The sequence below is a fragment of the Papaver somniferum genome, chromosome 1, assembly GCF_003573695.1.
Source record: "Papaver somniferum cultivar HN1 chromosome 1, ASM357369v1, whole genome shotgun sequence".
NCBI classification, from domain to species: domain Eukaryota; kingdom Viridiplantae; phylum Streptophyta; class Magnoliopsida; order Ranunculales; family Papaveraceae; genus Papaver; species Papaver somniferum.
Window position 1 is genome coordinate 245274474 of NC_039358.1, and position 21075 is coordinate 245295548.

The 21075-nt window shown below is 38.4% G+C and overlaps 3 protein-coding genes across 10 annotated transcripts; 1 reads left to right on the forward strand and 2 right to left on the reverse strand.

Moving 5' to 3' along the window:
- Positions 1 to 9012: 9012 nt before the first annotated feature.
- Positions 9013 to 10094, forward strand: LOC113339905 (protein AE7-like). The gene is made up of 5 exons (XM_026585131.1): positions 9013 to 9142; positions 9338 to 9443; positions 9549 to 9648; positions 9825 to 9870; positions 9963 to 10094. Exons 1-5 carry the CDS (start codon positions 9013 to 9015, stop codon positions 10061 to 10063), a joined length of 483 nt encoding a protein of 160 aa, XP_026440916.1. The 3' UTR covers positions 10064 to 10094.
- Positions 10095 to 10446: 352 nt separating this feature from the next.
- Positions 10447 to 14227, reverse strand: LOC113323472. 8 transcript variants are annotated; one of them, XR_003347656.1, is made up of 7 exons: positions 14082 to 14227; positions 13688 to 13891; positions 12848 to 13583; positions 12470 to 12670; positions 12172 to 12354; positions 11337 to 11961; positions 10447 to 11022 (listed from the first exon to the last, which is right to left on the reverse strand). XR_003347656.1 is itself a non-coding variant. In XM_026571793.1 (2 exons), the coding sequence occupies exons 1-2, from the start codon at positions 13866 to 13868 to the stop codon at positions 13312 to 13314; spliced, it is 453 nt and encodes a 150-aa protein (XP_026427578.1). In that variant the 5' UTR covers positions 13869 to 14227; the 3' UTR covers positions 12686 to 13311. The 8 variants fall into 8 exon arrangements, 1 of the variants encoding a protein (XP_026427578.1); XR_003347647.1 differs by having other exon boundaries at positions 13688 to 13966; XR_003347645.1 differs by having other exon boundaries at positions 12848 to 13005; positions 13109 to 13583; positions 13688 to 14227.
- Positions 14228 to 15189: 962 nt separating this feature from the next.
- On the reverse strand, positions 15190 to 15675 carry LOC113275654 (gluconokinase-like). Its single transcript, XM_026525198.1, has one exon. The coding sequence runs from the start codon at positions 15673 to 15675 to the stop codon at positions 15190 to 15192; it is 486 nt and encodes a 161-aa protein (XP_026380983.1).
- Positions 15676 to 21075: the final 5400 nt, after the last annotated feature.

Sequence of the window (21075 nt, forward strand, 5' to 3'; positions counted from 1 at the left end):
GGTCAGTAAACAACACAAATTCAGAATGAATCAAATAATGACGCCAGTGCTTAAGGGTTTGGATGATGGCATAAAACTCTAGTTCATACGTGCTGTAATTACGCTTAGCGCCATTTAATTTCTCACTAAAAAATGCGATCGGTTTGCTGGATTGGCTGAGGACTGCACCTATACCAACCTTAGAGGCGTCTGTATGAACCTCAAATGGTAAAGAAAAATTTGGTAACGACAGTATAGGGGCAGAACAAAGCTTCTCCTTCAGTAAGAGGAAGCTTGCTGTAGCTGCATCTGTCCAAGAAAACTTGCCATTCTTCATGCAATCGGTGATTGCTGCTGCAATAGTGCTAAAGTGGGGAATAAACCTTCTATAAAAGGATGCGAACCCATGAAAACTCCTGGCCTCATGGATTGTTTGCGGACAAGGCCAAGTACGCACAGCATCAACCTTCGATTCATCCACGGAAATACCATCCTTGGATATGACGTATCCAAGAAACAAAATGCGATCTGTACCGAAGACACACTTCTTTGTAGCGGCAAAGAAATTTTGCTGGCGTAAGACTACCAAGACCTCACGAAGATGACGCAAGTGCATATCCAAGTTAGTACTATAAACCAAAATGTCATCGAAATAAACGACCACAAACTTACCCAAGAATGGTTTTAATACTTCATTCATGACACGCATAAACGTACTCGGAGCATTGGAGAGACCAAACGGCATCACCAACCATTCATAAAGTCCTTCCCTAGTTTTAAAAGCGGTCTTCCACTCATCTCCAGGCCGTATACGAATCTGATGGTAGCCACTACGCAAATCCAATTTGCTAAAAATCGTAGCACCATGAAGCTGGTCCAGGATATCATCCAGACGAGGGATGGGAAAACGATACTTCACCGTAATCTTATTAATAGCACGACTGTCCACACACATGCGCCATGAACCGTCCTTCTTAGGAATGAGTAACGCCGGAACTGCACAAGGACTAAGACTCTCCCTGATGAGACCCTTGGCTAACAACTCCCCTACCTGACGTTGTAGTTCCTCGTGTTCTCTTGGGCTCATACGGTAATGAGCTCGATTAGGGAGAACCGATCCTGGTACTAAGTCTATCCGGTGCTGAATAGCTCGAGATGGAGGCAACCCATCCGGAAGGTCAACGGGAAAAATGTCTGCAAAGTCCGATAATACTCCCTGGATACATGACGGAACCGCCACAGTCGACGCAGATGCAAGAGAAAGGCCACACAGGATGAACACAATACCCTCATCCATCATCTCGGTCTCAAACGTACGCCAAGACAGAAAATTGGAAGCCAGATTAGAGAGTGGTTTGTGCACAGTTTCCTTGGCAGGTACTAACGTGACGCGAGTCGATTTGAACAAGAATGAATATGTGTTTAGTTTACCATTGTGAATTACCTCCCTGTCGTATTGCCAAGGTCGTCCCAATAGCAGATGACAAGCATCCATAACCACGACATCACACCACAAAGCATCCTCGTATACAGAACCAATGGAAAACTTCACAAGACAACGTTTGGAAATAGTTACCTCCGAACCTTTACTCAGCCAGTGAAGAGAGTACGGACTAGGATGTTTCTCTGTCGATAACTTGAGTTTTCTCACAGCCTCTTCAGACACCACGTTCTCACAGCTGCCTGAGTCAATGATCATTCGACAGACTTTTCCTTCTATGGTGCACGTTGTCTGGAAGATGTTCTTTCTGAGCCATGACTCGTCAGTGTCAACCTTCGGCGTCAGGAACGATGGTCGAGAAATCAGCAAGCAGTCACCTTGGTCTCCCGGCAGAAATACTTCATCGAACTCAGTTGATGTCTCCTCCGCATCAGCAAATATATCATCAGCAGCAGTCGGCTCTACAAGTAAAGCTTTGCCGGGTCGACCAGCCTTACGACAATCGTTTGCCAAGTGACCAGGATCACCACAACGGTAGCATTTAGGACCAGGCCTTTGAGACGTACTAACATTCTGTTGAGCGGAAGCAATCTGTGAAGGAGTAATAGTAGGACGGCCAACAGCTGCTCTAATTGACTTACGGGATAATTGTTTTTCCAAACGCAGAGCTCGTTGGTGAACCTCAGACACAGAAAAATAATCAAACATATTTAGTGTGTCTTGGAAAGTCTCACGTAGACCACCTATATAGCGGGAGACAAGCTGATCATCGGTGTCTGTAATACCTGACCGAGTGACCAAATCATAGAACTCTTTTGTATATTCATCAATGGAACGAAAACCCTGACGAAGGTTTTGTAAACGAATATACAGTTCTCTGGTATAGTTAAATGGCAAAAAGGCTGAACGCATACACTTTTCAAGCCTTGCCCAGGAAGAAATAGGAGTTTTACCTTTTTGAATCCGGGAAGCTTTCAGTTGACGCCACCAAACAGCAGCCCTACCCCGAAAGCGTGTAGCCACAAGCGGAACCACTCGATCATCAGGAACCCTCTTAAATTCCAGAACTTCCTCCACAGTAGAAAACCAGTCGATACAATCCTCTGGTGTCAACCCGCTACCATGAAACTCAGGAATTTCGATGCGGAATGATGATTCCCAACTCCTAGATTCACGCTCACGCCCAGCAAAAGGGTTATCAGTATCATTATCGTCATCGGCATCAGATGAATTGGACTCATCAATAGGAGGATGACGGCGCTCATGTCGTTGTAACAGGGTTGCTACCTGACCGGCGAGCTGCTCAACCGTGCGTGATAGTTCATCGTATCTCGTTCTCTCCATTACCTCCTCAACTAAAGCCTCGCGAGGACCACCCTGACCTCTACCACGAACCATGTTGGAAGGATCGATACCCAGTTTCTGAATACCAAATGGTGTAGAATGTTAGTACTAGAAATCACACAATGAATAAACTTCTCAAAGGAAGAGTTTTCTTTTCTCAAAAATCTGCCGATCTTCCTTACAAACGTGGCCATATATAGGCCTTATGGGATATGCCAATATCTTTTATGATTAATGCTAATAAAGAGGAAATCCTACTAAATATAATATCATGCCAATACTAGCAAGATATCTCTTATTTCCTAACAAAAATAACAAATAGGAAAATATTTAACGGATATTCTTTCGTCGATCCCTTCCTTCCAAGTAGGATTCTGCCATATCTTGCACTACATCAACAACACATACCCTGCATCACACATTGTTTAACTGCATAACATCTTATGCAGATCCAACATTGACTGCATGACAAGTTATGCATTGTTTAGAGTATCTGCATAACCTGTTAGTTAACAACATGGTATCAGGGGATCGTTAACGATCCTTGCCATTTCTCTGTAATCAAGTTTCGTTTCTCTGTGTGTACTATTATGGCACAATCAGATCATAATACTAGTTTGCGTTTAACCTATGTCTTGCTAAATGATGTCAATTATGTCAGCTGGTCTAGGGCTGCTGCTCTTGCTCTTGGGGGTAAAAGAAAATCTGGGTATATTGGTGAGAATAGTACTTGTCCAGATGCTAAAGATCCAAAGTATGAAGATTGGATTGCTGATGATCAACTGGTTCGCACGTGGCTGCTCCAGTCGATGGAACCACATATTTCTGAAATTTTCTCGTTTTCAGAGTCTGCAAAGGATTTGTGGAAGTCTGTTGCTAGTCTGTATGGCTTACGGAATAATGTTGCTCGGGTGTTTGAGCTGAAACGTGAGATTGCTGAGGCTGCACAAGGTACGAAAAGTTTTACTGATCATTTTGGTTATTTAAAAAAGAAGTGGGATGAACTGAATACATATCGTCCTCATACAACTGATGCCAAAATTCTCTTGAAGAGGGTTGAGGAGGATAAAAATTTTGATGTGCTCAGTAGCCTCACATCAGAGTATGAATCTCTTAGAAGCACTATTCTCATGAGTGCTGAATTGCCAAGTTTGTCTAGTGTCTGTGCGACTGTGCAGCGTGAAGAGACACGTAAGAAAGTTATGAATCTTGTTTCTAAAAGCATTGTAGTCCTGGATGCTGCTGAATCCAGTGCTCTTCTGAGCTCCAGAGATGATACACGCAGAGCCATGCCATTTGATAAGGACAAGAATTCTCTTGCTAAGGGTAAGAGAGAAGTTTTTCATTGTGATCATTGTAATAAAACTGGTCACACCAAGGATCGTTGTTGGGATATTTATCCTCATCTTAAAGCTAATTTTGACAAAAATAAGCTTCCTCGAGCTGCTGTAGCTGATAATTCATCCTTTACTATAGACCAGTTGAAGGATTTCTTTCACCAGTTGGGTAATAAGAATGAGCGCAAGGACAACCATACTTCAGGTAACCTGCTAGCCTTTCTTACTACGCCTGTTTCCAAACGCCATATTTGGACTATTGATTCAGGAGATACAGATCATATGGCAAATGATCCTTCGTCAGTTCATGCATTTATTCGCATCTCTCAAAAAAATGTGTATGTTGCTAATGGCTCTACTGCTCCTGTGATAGGCAGTGGGAAAGTGCATTTTTTTTCCAGATTGTCCGCCATCTAATGCACTTGTTGTTCCCTCGTTTCCTACTCAGTTGTTATCTGTTGGTCAAATCAATAATTCTCTGAATTGTGATGTTACATTTACCCCTACCTCGGTCATCTTTCAGGATCGAAAGACGAAAAAGACGATTGGTAGAGGCATCTTTTCTCATGGATTGTAACTGTTACGCTCTAGTGACATGGAATGTCTCACTCAAAGATCAACTCTGCAGTTTCTTTATCATCAAAGACTTGGACATCCTTCCAGTCGTGTTTTGTCTAGGATTTTTCCCACATTTTCTGTTCAGTCTCAAGTATGTGATGTTTGCCAATTTTCTAAACAATCTCGTTTTCCATTTCCTAACTCTGTGACTCGAGCTACAATGCCTTTTGAATTAATTCATTCTGATTTACGGGGTCCTGCTCCAATTGATGCTTATGATGGGTATAAATATTTTGTTATCTTTATAGATGATTGGTCACGTGCTACATGGATCTATTTAATCAAATCCAAAAATGAAGTTTCATCTGTATTTGCGGATTTTCATTGTATGATACGCAACCAATTTGATGCACAGGTTAAAATTTTTAGTTCAGATAATGGCACTGAGTTTGTCAAAGGCCCTCTTCCAGGTTATTTGCGTAGTCATGGTATTATCCATCAAACTAGCTATGTTGGTACTTCACAACAAAATGGTGTTGCTGAAAGGAAACTTCGTCATATTATGGAAACAACCCGTGCTCTTATGATTCAGATGCATGTTCCAAAGAAATTATGGTCTCATGGTTCTCTGACGGCCACTTACTTGATCAATCGTCTGCCTAGTCGTGTGCTTGAGTTCAAATCTCCATTAGAGGTTTTAAAACATCATCAGCCTGGCATTTCTCATCTCAGAGTTTTCGGTTGTGTTTGTTATGTACATTTACAGGCTAAGCATCGTGATAAACTGGATTAACGGGCAACTAAGTGTGTGTTCTTTGGTTACTCATCTACAAAGAAAGGATATATTTGTTATCATCCACCCACTAGAAAGCTACAGATTTCTCGTGATGTTGTGTTTGATGAAACAATGGCTTATTTTCAGTGTGATTCTGGCAGTCGGTCTCAGGGGGAGTGTTATACAGATTTGGCACCACTTCCAGTTATTAATGAGATACCTACTGCAACAGATTCCCACAGAGATAATGGTGATGGGGTAGAGTTGGTGGACGTACCTAATGCAGTGTTGGATGTGCATAATGAAGCAGTTCATGAAGAAGTTTCAGACAATAGTGTTAGTGTTACTGATGATAATACGGACTACAATATGTGCCGCATCAAGTTCCAGAAACTGAGGCTATGGTTCCACAAGATCATCAACCAGTGGTACCAATTGTCAGAACCTCAAGTCGTGAGAAGAAGGCTCCCGATAAATATAAAGATTTCTTTACATATCATTCCGCTGTGTATCCTATACAAGCACATTTAACTTATGACCATGTAGGTTCTTCACACTCTGCATTTCTAAGTGCTATATCCAGTCATCAAGAACCTAAAAACTACAATGAATAAAAGTCTAATCCAAAATGGAGGGCACCAATGGAGAATGAGTTACGTGCCTTAGATGTAAATAATACATACAGTATTGTCAAGTTGCCTCCCGGGAAGAAGACTGTTGGATGTAGATGGGTGTACAAAATTAAATACGGAAGTGATGGAACTGTTGAGCGTTATAAGGCAAGATTAGTGGCAAGAGGTTTTACTCAGAGATATGGAGAAGACTACACAGAAGCCTTTGCACCAGTTGCAAAGAAGAATACGTTTCGTCTTCTTATGTCTCTTGCAGTTAATAAAGATTGGAAATTGTTTCAAATGGATGTGAAGAATGCATTCTTACAAGGTGATCTAGAAGAAGAGGTGTATATGAGTATACCACCTGGAAACCCTCGAGAAGGAGAGAGCAATATGGTTTGCAAGCTTAAGAAGGCAATATATGGTTTAAAGCAATCACCACGTGCATGGTATGCAAAGCTAAGTTCAGTACTCATCCAGAATAAGTTCAAAAGGAGATCTGCCGATTCTTCTTTGTTTATTAAAAGAAGTAATCTTGGTACAACTATAGTTCTAGTGTATGTTGATGACCTTGTGATTACAGGAGACAATCAACAAGAAATTAGAAATCTTAAAGCAATGCTTCATTCCAGATTTGACATCAAGGATTTAGGAATACTGAAGTATTTCCTGGGATTAGAAGTTGCTTACTCAAAGAAGGGTATTTTTCTGAATCAAAGAAAATATGTGTTGGACCTGCTGAAGGCTACATGAAAAATGGGAGTAAAGCCTTGTGATACGCCTACAGAAAATGGCAACAAACTTGATAATGATGGTGATGTGTTAAGTGACATTGGGTCATATCAAAGGTTAGTAGGCAAGTTAATTTATCTCACTGTTACCAGACCTGACATAGCATATGCAGTAAGCTTAGTCAGTCGTTATATGCATACACCTCGTGTTAAACATTTGAATGCAGTAACTAGGATTCTACAGTATTTAAAAGGATCACAAGTAAGAGGAGTTTTGATGACAAAGAATGAAGCCTATTCAATTTCTAGCTACTGTATAACAGCATATTCAGATGCTGATTATGCTGGATGTCCAGTTGATCGTAAATCAACAACAGGGTATTGCATATTCTTTGGTGGTAATCTGGTTACATGGAGAAGCAAGAAAAAAATGTTGTTTGGATCAAGTGCTGAAGCAGAATACAGATCCATGGCTTCAACAACATGTGAGATTGTTTGGCTGCGAGCATTACTTAAAGATTTGGGTTTTCTGTCACCTCAGCCAGCTAAGATGTTCTGTGACAATCAAGCAGCGATATAAATCGCATCAAATCCCACCTTTCATGAGCGTACAAAGCACATAGAAGTGGATTATCATTTTGTTAGAGAGAAGGTATTGGCCAAAGTAATATGCACTCCCTTCGTTCGTAGTCATCAACAACTGGCAGATGTATTACTAAGGGTTTACCTGTCAAGTAATTCAATGGAATTCTATCCAAGTTGGGCTCCATTGATATCTTCGCACCAACTTGAGGGGGAGTGTTGGAACAAAGGAGAATATTTGGTTTCTCTATTTATGATTGGCTTACACTGCAAGAAAATATTCTCTAGATATGTTGCTATCTATACGAATATGTGGCATGTATATGATATATATATACACGTCTTGTAAAACCTCCATTGATAATAAGAAACCCTAATCATTCTTCTCCCGTGGACGTAGGCTATAGCCGAACCACGTTAAATTGTGTTTCTTCTTTAACCTGTTTAGTTAACAACACATACCTTGCATCACACATTGTTTAACTGCATAACATCTTATGCAGATCCAACATTGACTGCATGACAAGTTATGCATTGTTTAGAGTATCTGCATAACCTGTAAGTTAACAACAGTCTTCATCTCCAGAAACAAGGTTTTCAGCTTCATTCACTTAAAAAATTAAAACTTGCTCGTGGCGCAGTGCCTTGCATGCTTCCTCTGCCCCGACTAAAGCAGATATGTATGATCACTCCTCTTCTCAGTTGCTCCTCTTTGGCAGATAGCATCTTCCTATCTTTCCTGGAACCATGATGCCCAACACCCAACCCGGCAGAGAATCCATATAGGCTAGGATTTTTTTAAGATATTCTTTTTAAAGGTCTTAATGTTTCCTTTTATAAATCATGATCTCTATAAATCTCAGAATTACTAACCCCCAATAACTACTGCATGCAGAGTGGCTTTTCCTCCTCCTTCCCCATCCACCCCACCAGTCTGAACCGCCCACTTCCACCACCTTCATCTTCTTTTTCTCTGACAAGCAGCAAGAGCACCAGTCCCAGAGAAGAAGAAATCGAACACTCTTATTATTAGGGTTCTATTGTTTAACCTATCAAATCAATTTTCGATTAAAATCTGACTAAAAAGCTATATTAGATCATCTTAAGCTTCCTATTCTTTGGTGTCTGGTTCTGGTATAGTAAAAAACCCTACGATGTGCAGCCCTAATTATAACCAATAAAAGTGTTTAATTTTTCTAGGGTTTTATCAGTTGACTTGTTTCATCAATTCATGGTTTAGATATTGCACAAAAGATTTATACGATTTCTGAAATGTGTGTACAAGAAAGTTCAGCATGTATGATATAGATTAAGTATATTTAGTTTTTGGGTACGATTCAAAACCCTCTTTGATAAATCTATAGAACACAACTCTGCCTTGCATTCCCTCATTTTCCCATTTATCTATCGATACTTTTGTGTGCTTCCTATATCAAAGTTTTGCCATAACACCTGAGTTTCTAACAAGTTTTGACTTTTGGGTGAATTTTCTTCTATGAAATCTTTTGCATGTTGGACGGGTCTATTTTTATTTATACATCTTGCATTGACAATTGCTATGAATGTCAACCATATAAAATTCAGTTAACAGATTTTTGTTTTTCAGGTAAATAGGCAGTAGACCCTTTGAGTTCCACATTTCACTTCAGAAATGGTTCGGGAATTAAGTAACAAAAACCCTGTTGTTTATGAAAGAAAAGAACGCCGCATACGTCGCTCGGTAGTGCCTGCTGATGTTGATGAATATGCCATTGACCCTATCGATCAACAAGAAATTTTTGATATCCTTAAATTTTGATAGTTTAGCATGATGAAATCATTTTCTGTTTTACTTGGTGTAGCAATTCACTTTTATACTATAAAAAATGTCCAAGCGAAATTTAGGTTCTTTCAAGTGGATTTGGGCTCCATTTTTTTTCCTTATATTTTTCTTGTGTACAATGTAGCAGTTATATTTATTTCCTTGACAGTCTTACATCATATCAGAGATATAAAAGATCCAGAATATCCTTATACCTTGGAACAACTGCGAGTTGTCACGGAGGATTCTGTTGAAATAGATGATAAGCATAGCCATGTCAGGTGACTGCACCGTTCTTCTCCTTTTAACCTAGATCTCTTTGGAGACATTGGTTGTTGAAGTTACAGCTGAAACATCAGTATTCTTGTTATGTCATTTTGATCCAGGGTCACGTATACTCCTACAATAGGACAATGCTCTTTGGCTCCAGCTATTGGACTTTGCTTACAAGTAAAACTTATGCGCAGTCTACCTTCTCGTTACAAGGTGAGACACAAAACCCTTATAATTGTGATCTTCGCTTTTATCTGAACACAATCTTACCTTTCCAAAATTGTCAATATCTTGCTCTGTTGGTTCAGCATACCCATTTGATGACATGCATTATTACTTTGTTTGAAAGCCACCTGTTCTGATCCTCTAGTTCTCTTCAAATACTTTAGGTGGATATTAAGTTGGCGCCAGGAACTCATGACGACGAAGCTGCAAGTATTTGTTGCTTACACTCTGTTTATTTCTGATTGTTGAGTAGAGTATTTGATGTCATTACTCAGCGTCATTTTGTATTTGATTAATTGCAGTAAACAAACAACTGAATGATAAAGAACGGACAACAGCAGCATTAGAAAACCCTGTCATGGGGCAGTTGGTTGGGCAGTGTCTGGCTCCTACTTATGAATGAACTGGAAAGAAGGCAGCAGCATTAAAAAACCCTGGCAGGCGACAGTTGATTAAGCAGTGTTTGGCTCCTGCTTATGAATTGGAAAGAAAACGTCTATGATTTATGGAATTTGAATCTTCTCAAAAAGATTTATGTTTTGTCTGCACAGGTTTTTTAGTCAGATGATTAGACAGTTCTTAATGCTAGTTTATTTCAGCATGGTATATATATATGGATATGGATTGTTTCGTGGAAACAAAACGTGCCAGCGATATTTTTCTGGAAATGTTAATTAAGCAACAAAGCAGATAAACCATTCTGGACACAATGGTTTCCACGACATACAAAATAACACAACAAAAAGTGAATTCGAGTTCAATCGAGCTTAGAGTTTCTAGCAAGAATTTCGGAGCTGAACTCATCTGGCAGGTGTAACCAGGATAGTAAATAAATGATCAGCATTACATGGACAGTAAGAATTTCGGAGCTGAACTCAAAGTTACATACAACAGAGGTAAATAAATGATCAGCATTACATGGAGAGTGAATGAGATACAACTCCTATCGACAACAACCGGTTTTCCAGTGCCTAGATGATAGTGTTTTCACAGTTATACACACACAAAAAAGGTACATCCAATTGCACTGTCATCTGCACGCAAAAACCATCAACCATCTTCAGAACTTCGTACTCTCTTTTCTCCTTTTAGAATGAGGAACATAAAGAATACGAAGACCAATCTTCTTTCCGACAATTAAACTCATTTGCCAACTATATTACTTCTTCTTCTTCTTCTTCTTCTTCATTCATTGTCTGCTATGAAGTTTGGTAGCTCGCCGTGGCAAAGATATTCATCACAAACTGATGCAGACCCCCAGTCTTTCCAAAGCCTTAATATGTCCTCGGTGAATGTTGACCCTGATGCCCCAATGAAGGCACTAGCCATAGCAAAAATTGTCTTATCCAGCATAGCTTCAACCTAAATAACAACGAGAACAGCAGTTAATGAAAATAATTTAATATAAGGCAGCCATTTGATACAGCAGCACTAAGGTTAAAAAGAAAAGAAAAGCTCTTGGACAAATAACTGCAAGTCATCTACAGACCTTGAGTGGGTGGAGTAGCAATTCACGGGGTCAGTGACCAACACTATGATCTAACTAATGGGTGTGTGGTCTGGGAATTTTAAGATATCTAACATCTACGTAAAACGAGTGACTGACGAATCATAGAGATGCTATCACCTCCTCAAGGGGAAAAACTGTCTTCATTTACATGAAAGGCAGGGTTCACCTGACTATCTCCTTCTATGCCATGCCTGTATAGTAAAGCATCCCATTTCTCAGCAATATTTCGAGCTGGAACAGCCTTCCCATTTACCACAATTAGTGACTGAAGAAGATCAGTTTCACTTTCTGCTGCATCTGTTGAAAGATAAATGACTGGTGCACCAGCTCTCTCGGCTACTCGTGTTATACAATCCGCTGCTTGAGGAATGGGGAAGAAGCAACTCGGAGTTTTAGCGTTGCTGACAAGTGACAACAGAAACACATGTCATTTGAATTCTCATATTCATTAATCTAAATTGTTTCAGAGACAAAAAATTGCAAAGAACAGCATCAAGAATTTTGCAAATTTTACAGACTACCGGTTTTTTTTTAGCGGTTTAATGGATAAAAGAGAAAGAAACCGATTCTCCTCTACATCAAATCCTCGTCCAAGAGTCCAGTATAGGATGGCAAACTGCTAGTTATTGCTCATCATACGAGTCCAGGACAACAGTATCAGTCATTCCACCAGACACCCAGTCATCCTTCTTATTTTTGTCAGAAAAGTCTATGCCCATAGTGATGTCTCCAGCTGACATAAAATCGTCAACAAAGGTTTATAACCATTCCATATCAATCATTTCACAATCCTGACAAGACCAACAACAACAAAAACGACAAGTTAACCTCCACAAGTCACATATAAACTCAGTTCTTCATTCATTACAAGGCGAACACGGATTGTGAAGCCGTTGAATGTGTAGTAGGTGGAGACTAACATATTCCCAAGTAAATAAATTAGAAGAAATATTTTCAAGGGCTAAATGCATGTCATGATTGTTCCGACCAAAAAAACTCACCGGATCAGGGAGTACAAAGGAAAGATCTGAGCAGTTGTTCAGCATATCACTGCACGGATCAACCACACATTCTGGTGGTGCTACTGGAAGAAACATATCTTCAAAGGCATTGCAATCTACAGTTTCTACTCCTTCATTGCCTTGGATATCTCCCTTGACACATTCATCTCCCTTTTTAACTTACTGCACCACACACAAGTTTGGTACGTATTGTTTGAAATTGAAGATTAGAAATGGATAAAATAATTAGTGAAACACGTTATGATTGTTGGGACCAAATATAACCAAAGAAACTCACGGAATCAGGGATTATCACCGAAATATCTGAGCTGTTGGTTTGCATATGGTTGCACGGGCCAACAGAAGATTCTGGTGGTGGAATTGGAGGGAACGTATCTTCAAAGGAATTGCATTCTTCTTCTTCACTGAATTCGCAATCTTCGATGCGCCAATCATCTAATATCTCTACTGATTTTTCTTCATATTCCTCTCCAATTTCCTGCACCACAGAGGTTTGGTAGTATGATTCAAACTCCTCAGTGATGGTTTTTTGAAACCAAAAATTAAATTACATACACCAATTGCCAAGGATAGTAGGGATGTAGGAGGATATGATATGACACAAGTACACATGAGAACAAGCAATACAGACGAGTTCCGTAGATCGATTACTCACGGTTTTGATTCATAGTGGTATTCTTAAAAGCATACCACTCTGGATTTTGTATTTTGTTCTGCTATAATGGACATAACTCAGCAGATTTTGTTTCCAGATCCATAGGTGAGAACTTGCAAGTACCTCGAAATGTATTCACATTCGGTTCCTCCAACCGTCTTATCCCAACATTAGGACACAATGACATTAAAAATCATAACTTCCTTTTTTCGAGCAACAGATGAAAAGCCTGCAGAATAAATCAATTTATAAACTTGTTACCTCGATTGAGACTTTGTGCGCCTCCTCTAGTTCATGGTTACTCCTGTGCTCTTTGTCGCCAAGGGTTTGCATCCGCATCCGCCTAAGCTCATAATCTTTCTCTTCCAGTTCATTGTGCAGCCCATTCGTATCAATCTGGATCTGAACCTTGTCTCCACTACTCATGTTTTGCACTCCTTCATGCCTCCCTGCTTGCACAGTGTTTACCTTTTGTGGAGCCTGGTGCAGACCAATTTGGAGCTGAACCTTGTCCCGACCACTCCTCCATGCCTCCCTTGCACAGCGCTTACCTTTTGTGGATCCTCCTTCACATCTTTTAGCATTCTTAAAACCAGAATTTGCTTGTTCTTGAAATCCAATTGAGCGTCTCGTTTCTTGATTTCCTTAACCTGCTGCTCGATTTCTCTCCTTTGAGTTTCTATCTCTCGCTCCAGCCTTTGATTTTCAAGCATAGTCATCTTCACATTTCTGTTTTCTGAATCAAAATCAAGAAAAGTAAAAAAATCAGGTGATAAGAAAAAGGTTAACCGAAAGAATCATAGGAATGTAATAGTAGCAAGCTATAACAAGATAGTTTACCTTCCTTATAAGCTTGATCTAGCTGATCTGTCTGCTCCTTCATTTCACTAAGTGCCGTCGATCCTTCTTTCAACTGTTTTGCAATGTATTCCGTTTTCTGATTCTTCCCACCAATTTCTGCAGATAATCTAAGAATAACATTCTGCAGTCTCTTTATTTCTTCCCGTGAGTCAGTCGCCATAGTTCAATTTCAACCTACAATAACTACGCCAAGAACTCAAAGATCCAGGCTAATATGAAGTCCATTTCTTCTTCTACTTGTTTCTTCACCCAGGGGTTCTTCTTTGTTTTAAGAAATCATCAAAAAAGTAAACCCTAATTTCAGGTCTCAACTACTTAGCTCCACACAAACGAATCCCTAAAACCTTGAAACGAAACTGAAAAATGGAGATACCTGGTACAAATGCCGGCCGGGGGTAGAGCTCCTTCTTCTTCTTCTCGAGAATCTTTCTCTCCGGGGAAATTTAATAATTCATGAGAGAGAAATGCAACAGCTTGTTAATGAGAGAGATAATTGAATCGAAGTACCATATAGGTACTGTTTCATGATGGAAACGGAACAGACATCTGTTTTTGATGGGTTCTCGACACGTGTTGTGTTTTCATAACGGGATTTTGTAATAGTCTGTTGGATATTGAGAGGTTCGGTGCAATCGGTGTATAAATCACGGTATATCTAGGAAAGCCGCCTTCTTTTTTTGACCAAAACATTTGGGCCGGCAGACTTTGTGGACAGACCACATATCAAAAGCGACCAACCTTTTCTTTTTGAGAGGCGTAAAGCCCATTTTTGATGTGTCTAGGTAGTGTTGGTGTGGTCGGTCCACACGGAGTGTCCAGAATCAAAAGCCAAGGAAACGATTTTAAAATTCTAAAACTGTGACCAAACTATATCCAAAACCGTTTGTTGTAAAAACGAAGAGAAAAAAAACAACATTTTTAGTGCCACCGAAACTATTTCAGGTTTTTTCCATAATCAACAAAATCATTATCCTAAGAAAAGACCAATTTAGAACTAAATGGAGTGCAAGCTAAATCCGCGTACCACAGCTTTGATGGTTTTGTTAAAATTCGAATTTTTGTGTGTAAAAGAGCTTCCCCAATGCAGAAAGAAAATATAATTAACAATGTAAGGTGTTTTTTACGCATCATATGATAATAGGCTTGTGTGTGTGTAAATTTGCACACAAACCAGCCTATTTTCTAAATACAAATGGAATAAATCTTTATGAACATATTGTACAAAATATAATAAATAAAGCGTAATGAATTTAACTTCCACGGATACTGTCTCCAATCAGACATTGTGGTTATCGTCCAGTGTGGTGGTTTAGACGGACTCTGTCGCGGTCATTTAGCGATAACTTCCCGGGAGATCAACCATTCTTAGATTATTTGTCCCCGAACACGTTTAAATGCAAAGTTTTCTATCAATTCTGAATCCAATATCTTTAAAATTGTTCTAAAATTTTATTTTCTTAGCAACAAAATGTTGTATTCTATCACAAGAGTGAGCGAATATAGTTTACAACAAGTTGTGGAGGCAGAGTGCCATCAACTACAGTGATGTCTTTCTCTTGATCATTATCAATCTGTTGAAAATCTAATTGCGACTGCAACAGTGAAGCAGGCATGAAATGTTTTCCTTCTGCTGCTCTCTTATTAACACAGCTCAGCAACACCTCAATCGGCATCTCCAAGTGAATAAACTTAACCGTACCAGGAACATAACTCCCTGGATTGTAATTAGGATCAACAGTTATCAAAATCTCTTTGTACTTCTTCTGCAGAGCTGAACAACAAAGCACTACTTTCCTCTTCTTGTTGTCATCAGCATCGTCGTAAGTATCGTGACTGCTGGAAATAATCTGGTCGATCTTCATTTGAAGCGTGTCTTGGAATGTTTCCAGCCATGGTATCCTGTCTTCCTCGTTGAGTGGAATCCCTTTAATCATTTTCTCTATGAATGGATTATCGAGTTTTGTCATATTTTTTTATAAATATTTCTTTTGTAATACTTACATATTCATATACAACGAATTAATGTAACCCACACATCAAAAAATTTAAAAAATATCCATAGAGTCTATTTTTGGCTGCTAATTGTATTATTTATTAATATATTTTTTTTTTGAATCTTGTAGGTAGGCTCCGAAATCCCTTTCAAAATGATGCTACGCTCAAATTGTGATATACAGTAGAACCTCTATATAAGAATATCCTAGGACCACAAGAAATTATTCTTATATATGAAGGTTATTCTTATATGGAGGTCTACCTTGAAGCGAGCAATACAAATTTGCTATATATATGCCTAGCTAGGAGAAAACATAATCACGCACAACAAACATCATAAATACCTAGGAAATACTAATTAAATTTTGTTTAGTTTCACATGTATGATACACAAGTTAAATATACGAAGTTTACTATGCAACACAATGGACCTATGTAATACATAAGAAAACATAAATTTTGTTTAGTTTCACATGTGAAATTTGTTTAGTTTCACATGTATTAGTTAAATATACGAAGTTTGCTACGTAACACAATCCACACGAAATTCAACAATGATACGGAAAATTGACAAATAAAATCATACGATCAAAGATATTTGAATGACCCGTGCAAAAAAAAACATCACACCTGATAAAAGTAAGAGGATTTTCCAAGTTAGTTAATAGAAACTATTTTTCTTAAACTTTGATGTACGATATGACCTAATTATCTATATACTATTCTGGATTATTCTTATAGGGAGGTAAGTTCCTTAAGACGGGACCGGAAAAAAATATGACTTATTCCAATATGGAGTTTATTCTTAAATATAACTGGACCAAATCGGGACCAGAGATTTTTATTCTTATATGGAGGTTATTCTTATATGGAGTATTATTATACAGAGGTTCTACTATATGTGATATATAAATTTTTATATATCATCATGGGTTATTGAACAACAGTTTTTGTATTCATTTTTTTGTGCCGCTATTGCAAGGGTGAGGATGCCGAAAAAGACTATCTTTAATTATCATCTGGGTGTTATTTTAATGGAATTTATCACTGGTAAGTCGTCAACCTTCCAAGATTAAGTGGAAAATCCCAAAGACTCCAGGTATACATTCTTAACTCCTTTCTCATTTTAAGCATTAAAGCTAGCTACCAAACAAGGTAGGAGAAAACAACAAATGAAAATGATGGAATTTAAGGAGGATCAAATGATAGAAATTTCCAGTTTGAAATGATATCTTGAAATGGACACATGTTGAAACAATTATGAGATTAAGGTTCTTTTAGGTAACTTGCACTTGTCTCATAAATTTGGACTTTTAAGAATACTCTGGTAGATTAATCAATTACTAGATGGACTTAAAAGATTTGCATTTCCCAAGCTTCTAACTTCATATATTGATGTGTATCTGTAAACTTTTATCCTCTATTCCAACTTCAAAACCTCTCATCCTAATTCTAAAAAATACTAACTACTAGATGGCCTTTAAAGATTTGCATTTCTCAAGTTTCTAACTTTATATCTTGATGTGTTTCTCTCATCCTAATTCTAAAAAATACTAACTACTAGATGGCCTTTAAAGATTTGCATTTCTCAAGTTTCTAACTTTATATCTTGATGTGTTTCTGTAAATCTCTCATCATCAATTCCAACTGTAAAACCTCTCATCATCATCTTCATTGATCTCTATGTCTCTTTGGAAGGTACGAGGAGGATGATCTTCAGGTGGGAAATAAGAAGACAAACCTATGGTTTACAGGAGATGGGATCGACAAAACAATAATATCAGGAGGAAAGAAGGTTGGCGGTGACAATTTAACCACATTTCACACTGCATCATTTGGTAAGAAAATCACAAGATTGTTAATAATGTGACTATTGTTTTACTAATGAGTGAATTCAAACTTTTCACACTGCATTATTTAGTTAATATATGTTTTTAAGTAGGTTATCATTAATTATTTTGTTGCGGATTGAGCAGAACTAAAGTTTATTCCATCCCTACTCCAGACCTAGAATTATAATTATACAAGTTTATTTAAAATTAGTTATTTAAGTAGGATTATGATTGATAATCAAGTTTTTAGCATCTTCTTCTTGTATTGGTTTTTCTATTTAAGAGGATTAATTAAGCATGTTATACATCATTATAAAAAACATGGTATTTTAACACATGAGACACATTTTTATAATTAAGTTAGTGTTGATGTAAATATATAGTAAATTCATTAATTAAGATAAGAATGGATTATCGAGTATAAATTATTATTTTTGTAATACTTATATGTTAATTCATAAGGAATTAATGTAGAACGCGCAATTGGGGGATAAAAAAGGAAATTGGGGGATATTGATTACTTCCCCCAACCCATGGTGTGTGCTAAGAGGTGATTATTAAGTATGAAAATACTAAACTACCCTTTGGTTAATTAAAAAATATTATGAAAAGACTATACTACTCTTTTCCCTAAAACTTCAAATCTAAAAACCAAATTCATATCCCCCATTCTCCCAAATCAGTACCGGCACTCTTCTAGGTTTATGGTTTTGAATTTTTTTTTCTTCATCGTTCTTCGTTATTAATCGTCGATTCAAAAATTTCTTCGTCGATTCAAAAATTTCTTCATCGTTCTTCGTTATTAATCGTCGAATTCAAAATCGATTTCTCAACAAAAACAGGAACAAAGAATTGCTAAGATTGCTCAAGAGCAAGAAGAAGAAGACGCAACGAACTCGGATAATCAACCTCTCTCAACCATGGATTCTGTGAGAAGGTAAGTGATTTTGAACTAGTTTATGAGTGTTCAAATCGATTTATAGCAATGGGTTTAGGTTAGAATCGCGAACCCTAACTGAAACAGTTGAGTTAAAGAGAGTATCGGCTTTGAAATTTGTATGAATACAATGCCGGTTTTGAGTTCCGGCATTCAATCTAGGATGAATAGAGTGTCGGTATAAAGTTACGGCATAGATTGTAGCATGAATGCAATGCTGTTTCCAAATCCAGATTCACTAGAAACTGAATTTTCAGTTCGGCATAGAAATTGGGTCGAATACTATGCCGGTTTCTGGTACCGGCAGTATTTCATAATAATTCGTGTATGCTGGTAGTGGACTTAAAAAATACATGGATTTTAGGTTGCATTGTATGCCGGTTTTAGGTACTGGCAGTCTTTTATAATAATTCGAGTATGCCGGTAATGGACTTAAAACATATAGGAACACTTATAAATTTGTCACCAGTACTGGCATAGCTTTTAGGTTGCATTGTATGTTGGTTTAAAGTTACGACATGGAATTGATTTTTTCAAGAGTGCTGGTAGTGGTATTTTGGTATCCATGAGAATTACATAATACTACCGGCATTTTCGATAGTCAATGTTCACTACCGGAACATTGTACATGCGTGGTTAGTTTAAGTTAGTCAATGCTGGTACGAAAACTGAAAGTGAGTTGTCTTACATTCATTTCGTGTGCTTATGATATAGGTCAAAAGCCAAGGAAGCAAACAAAAGAAAAACTAAAGATGCGGCCACTAAGAGAAGAAGGAATGACGGTCTTGATACTCCTCAATCTCTCCCTCCTCGAGGGAAAAATGAAGGTCGCAACAAGCGTTTAGGGGCTGAGACAAGAGGGATAATTTGGGAGAGTGTGGTGACCGTAGTCGACTTGTAATCCGTGAGCACGATGAGCAAAATGAGCAAGAGGAAGAGGAAATTGAAGATGAAGATAATGAGGTTCCTCCAAGTCAATTAGCAAGCCAAAGCGAAGTTGGTGGGCCAAGTCAACAACCAACGCAAGGAAATGGCAAGAAGGGCAACGGAAAAGTAAAAGATAAAGGTTCCCACATTCCTCATATTAATGACATGATACCTGACCTTGAACGTGGTAGAATTTGGGGTGAAGCTCCGGAACCGAAAACACTATTTGGATACAAGCACTCGTGGGATCGTACTATCTATCAAACCTATGTAAGCATTTTTTTATCTTGAGCATATGTATTGTTGTGTATTTATATAAAATCTCTTAAAATTGTATTGTCTCCTAATTGTAGGATCATAAGAAGGTTGTGCGTGTTTTCCGAAACCAAGTCGCAGATTGTTAGAAATTATCCGAGGAATGTGAAGAGGTCCAAAAAATAATAAAGGATTCTGGTCTATATGCTTTGGTTGAAAATTATGTGAAGCCTGATTTCGTGGCTGTCAATTGCTTCTTCGAAAGATATCATGATGAAACCGATACCATGCACTTCCCTTTTGGGGAGATGACCTTCATCCCTGAAGATGCTCAGAACATTCTAGGCTTGAATGTTACCGGCAAATAAATTGTAGAAGGAGTTGAGTGTCTTGGCCTAGAATGGTCGAAGTTGCACGCTCTCACTAACAAGTTGTTTGGTTGGGACTACAAAACTTCTGTGGAGAGCTTTTGTGAATCCACGTCTAGCAAGACAAAGACATTCAACTTGACGCTGCTTAAGAAGAAGTTTGAAAACACAAAGAAAAGAAGTTTGGAGGATGGATGGGACCCTAAAAAAATTCGTTATACTGCCGCCGCATACCTGTTATACATCCTGGGAACTAAGGTATTCCCTGACACTAATGGCAACAGGGTTAGTGCAAACTACCTTCAGTACTTGGATCCGTTGGAAGATGTCTATGAGTATTCTTGGGGCACCGCGGTAATGGCACATTTGATGACGGAGATGAGAAGAGCCTCTAAGGCTAAAACAAACCAATTTGTATGGAATTTTACTCTACTACAGGTAATTTTATTTTTCAACTTATGTTATTATGTATATTGTTCACATGTACCCTTATCGTGAACTTAGAAACAAAACTTGTCGCTTCACATTGGAATAGGTGTGGGCTTATGAACACTTCCCAACCTTGTTCAAGGACTTCCCCTTCTTGAAGATCATAGACCTTCTTGAACCCGAGATGCTTATAACTAAGAGATACGAGTTCAAAAATATTCCAATGCCCGGTAACAAAGGTCGATTGATCGATATGAGATTGGCTCTTGACGCGATGAGTACCAAAGATGTTGTGTTCGACCCTTACAAGGAGGCTAGAGGAAACCGCTAAATTTTGAGGTTTGGTAACGTTGCATTTTACCATGGGCCGTTGTTCCACCCAAAAGGATACATTATGGATAATCCTACACATGTGATGCGCCAACTTGGATATAAGCAATTATCACATTTCCAGACGGACTCTTTTCAATGTTTGGAGCTTGACCTTTCTCGGTGCTTTTCCACTCCCAATCGGTTGCATGTAGAGTATGATCCAAAACCGGAACCAACATATTGGAGGGATAGGGAACCACGTCGTTTGGTAGATATTAGTCAGTGGGAGAAGTGGGAGCTTGCGGAAAACGG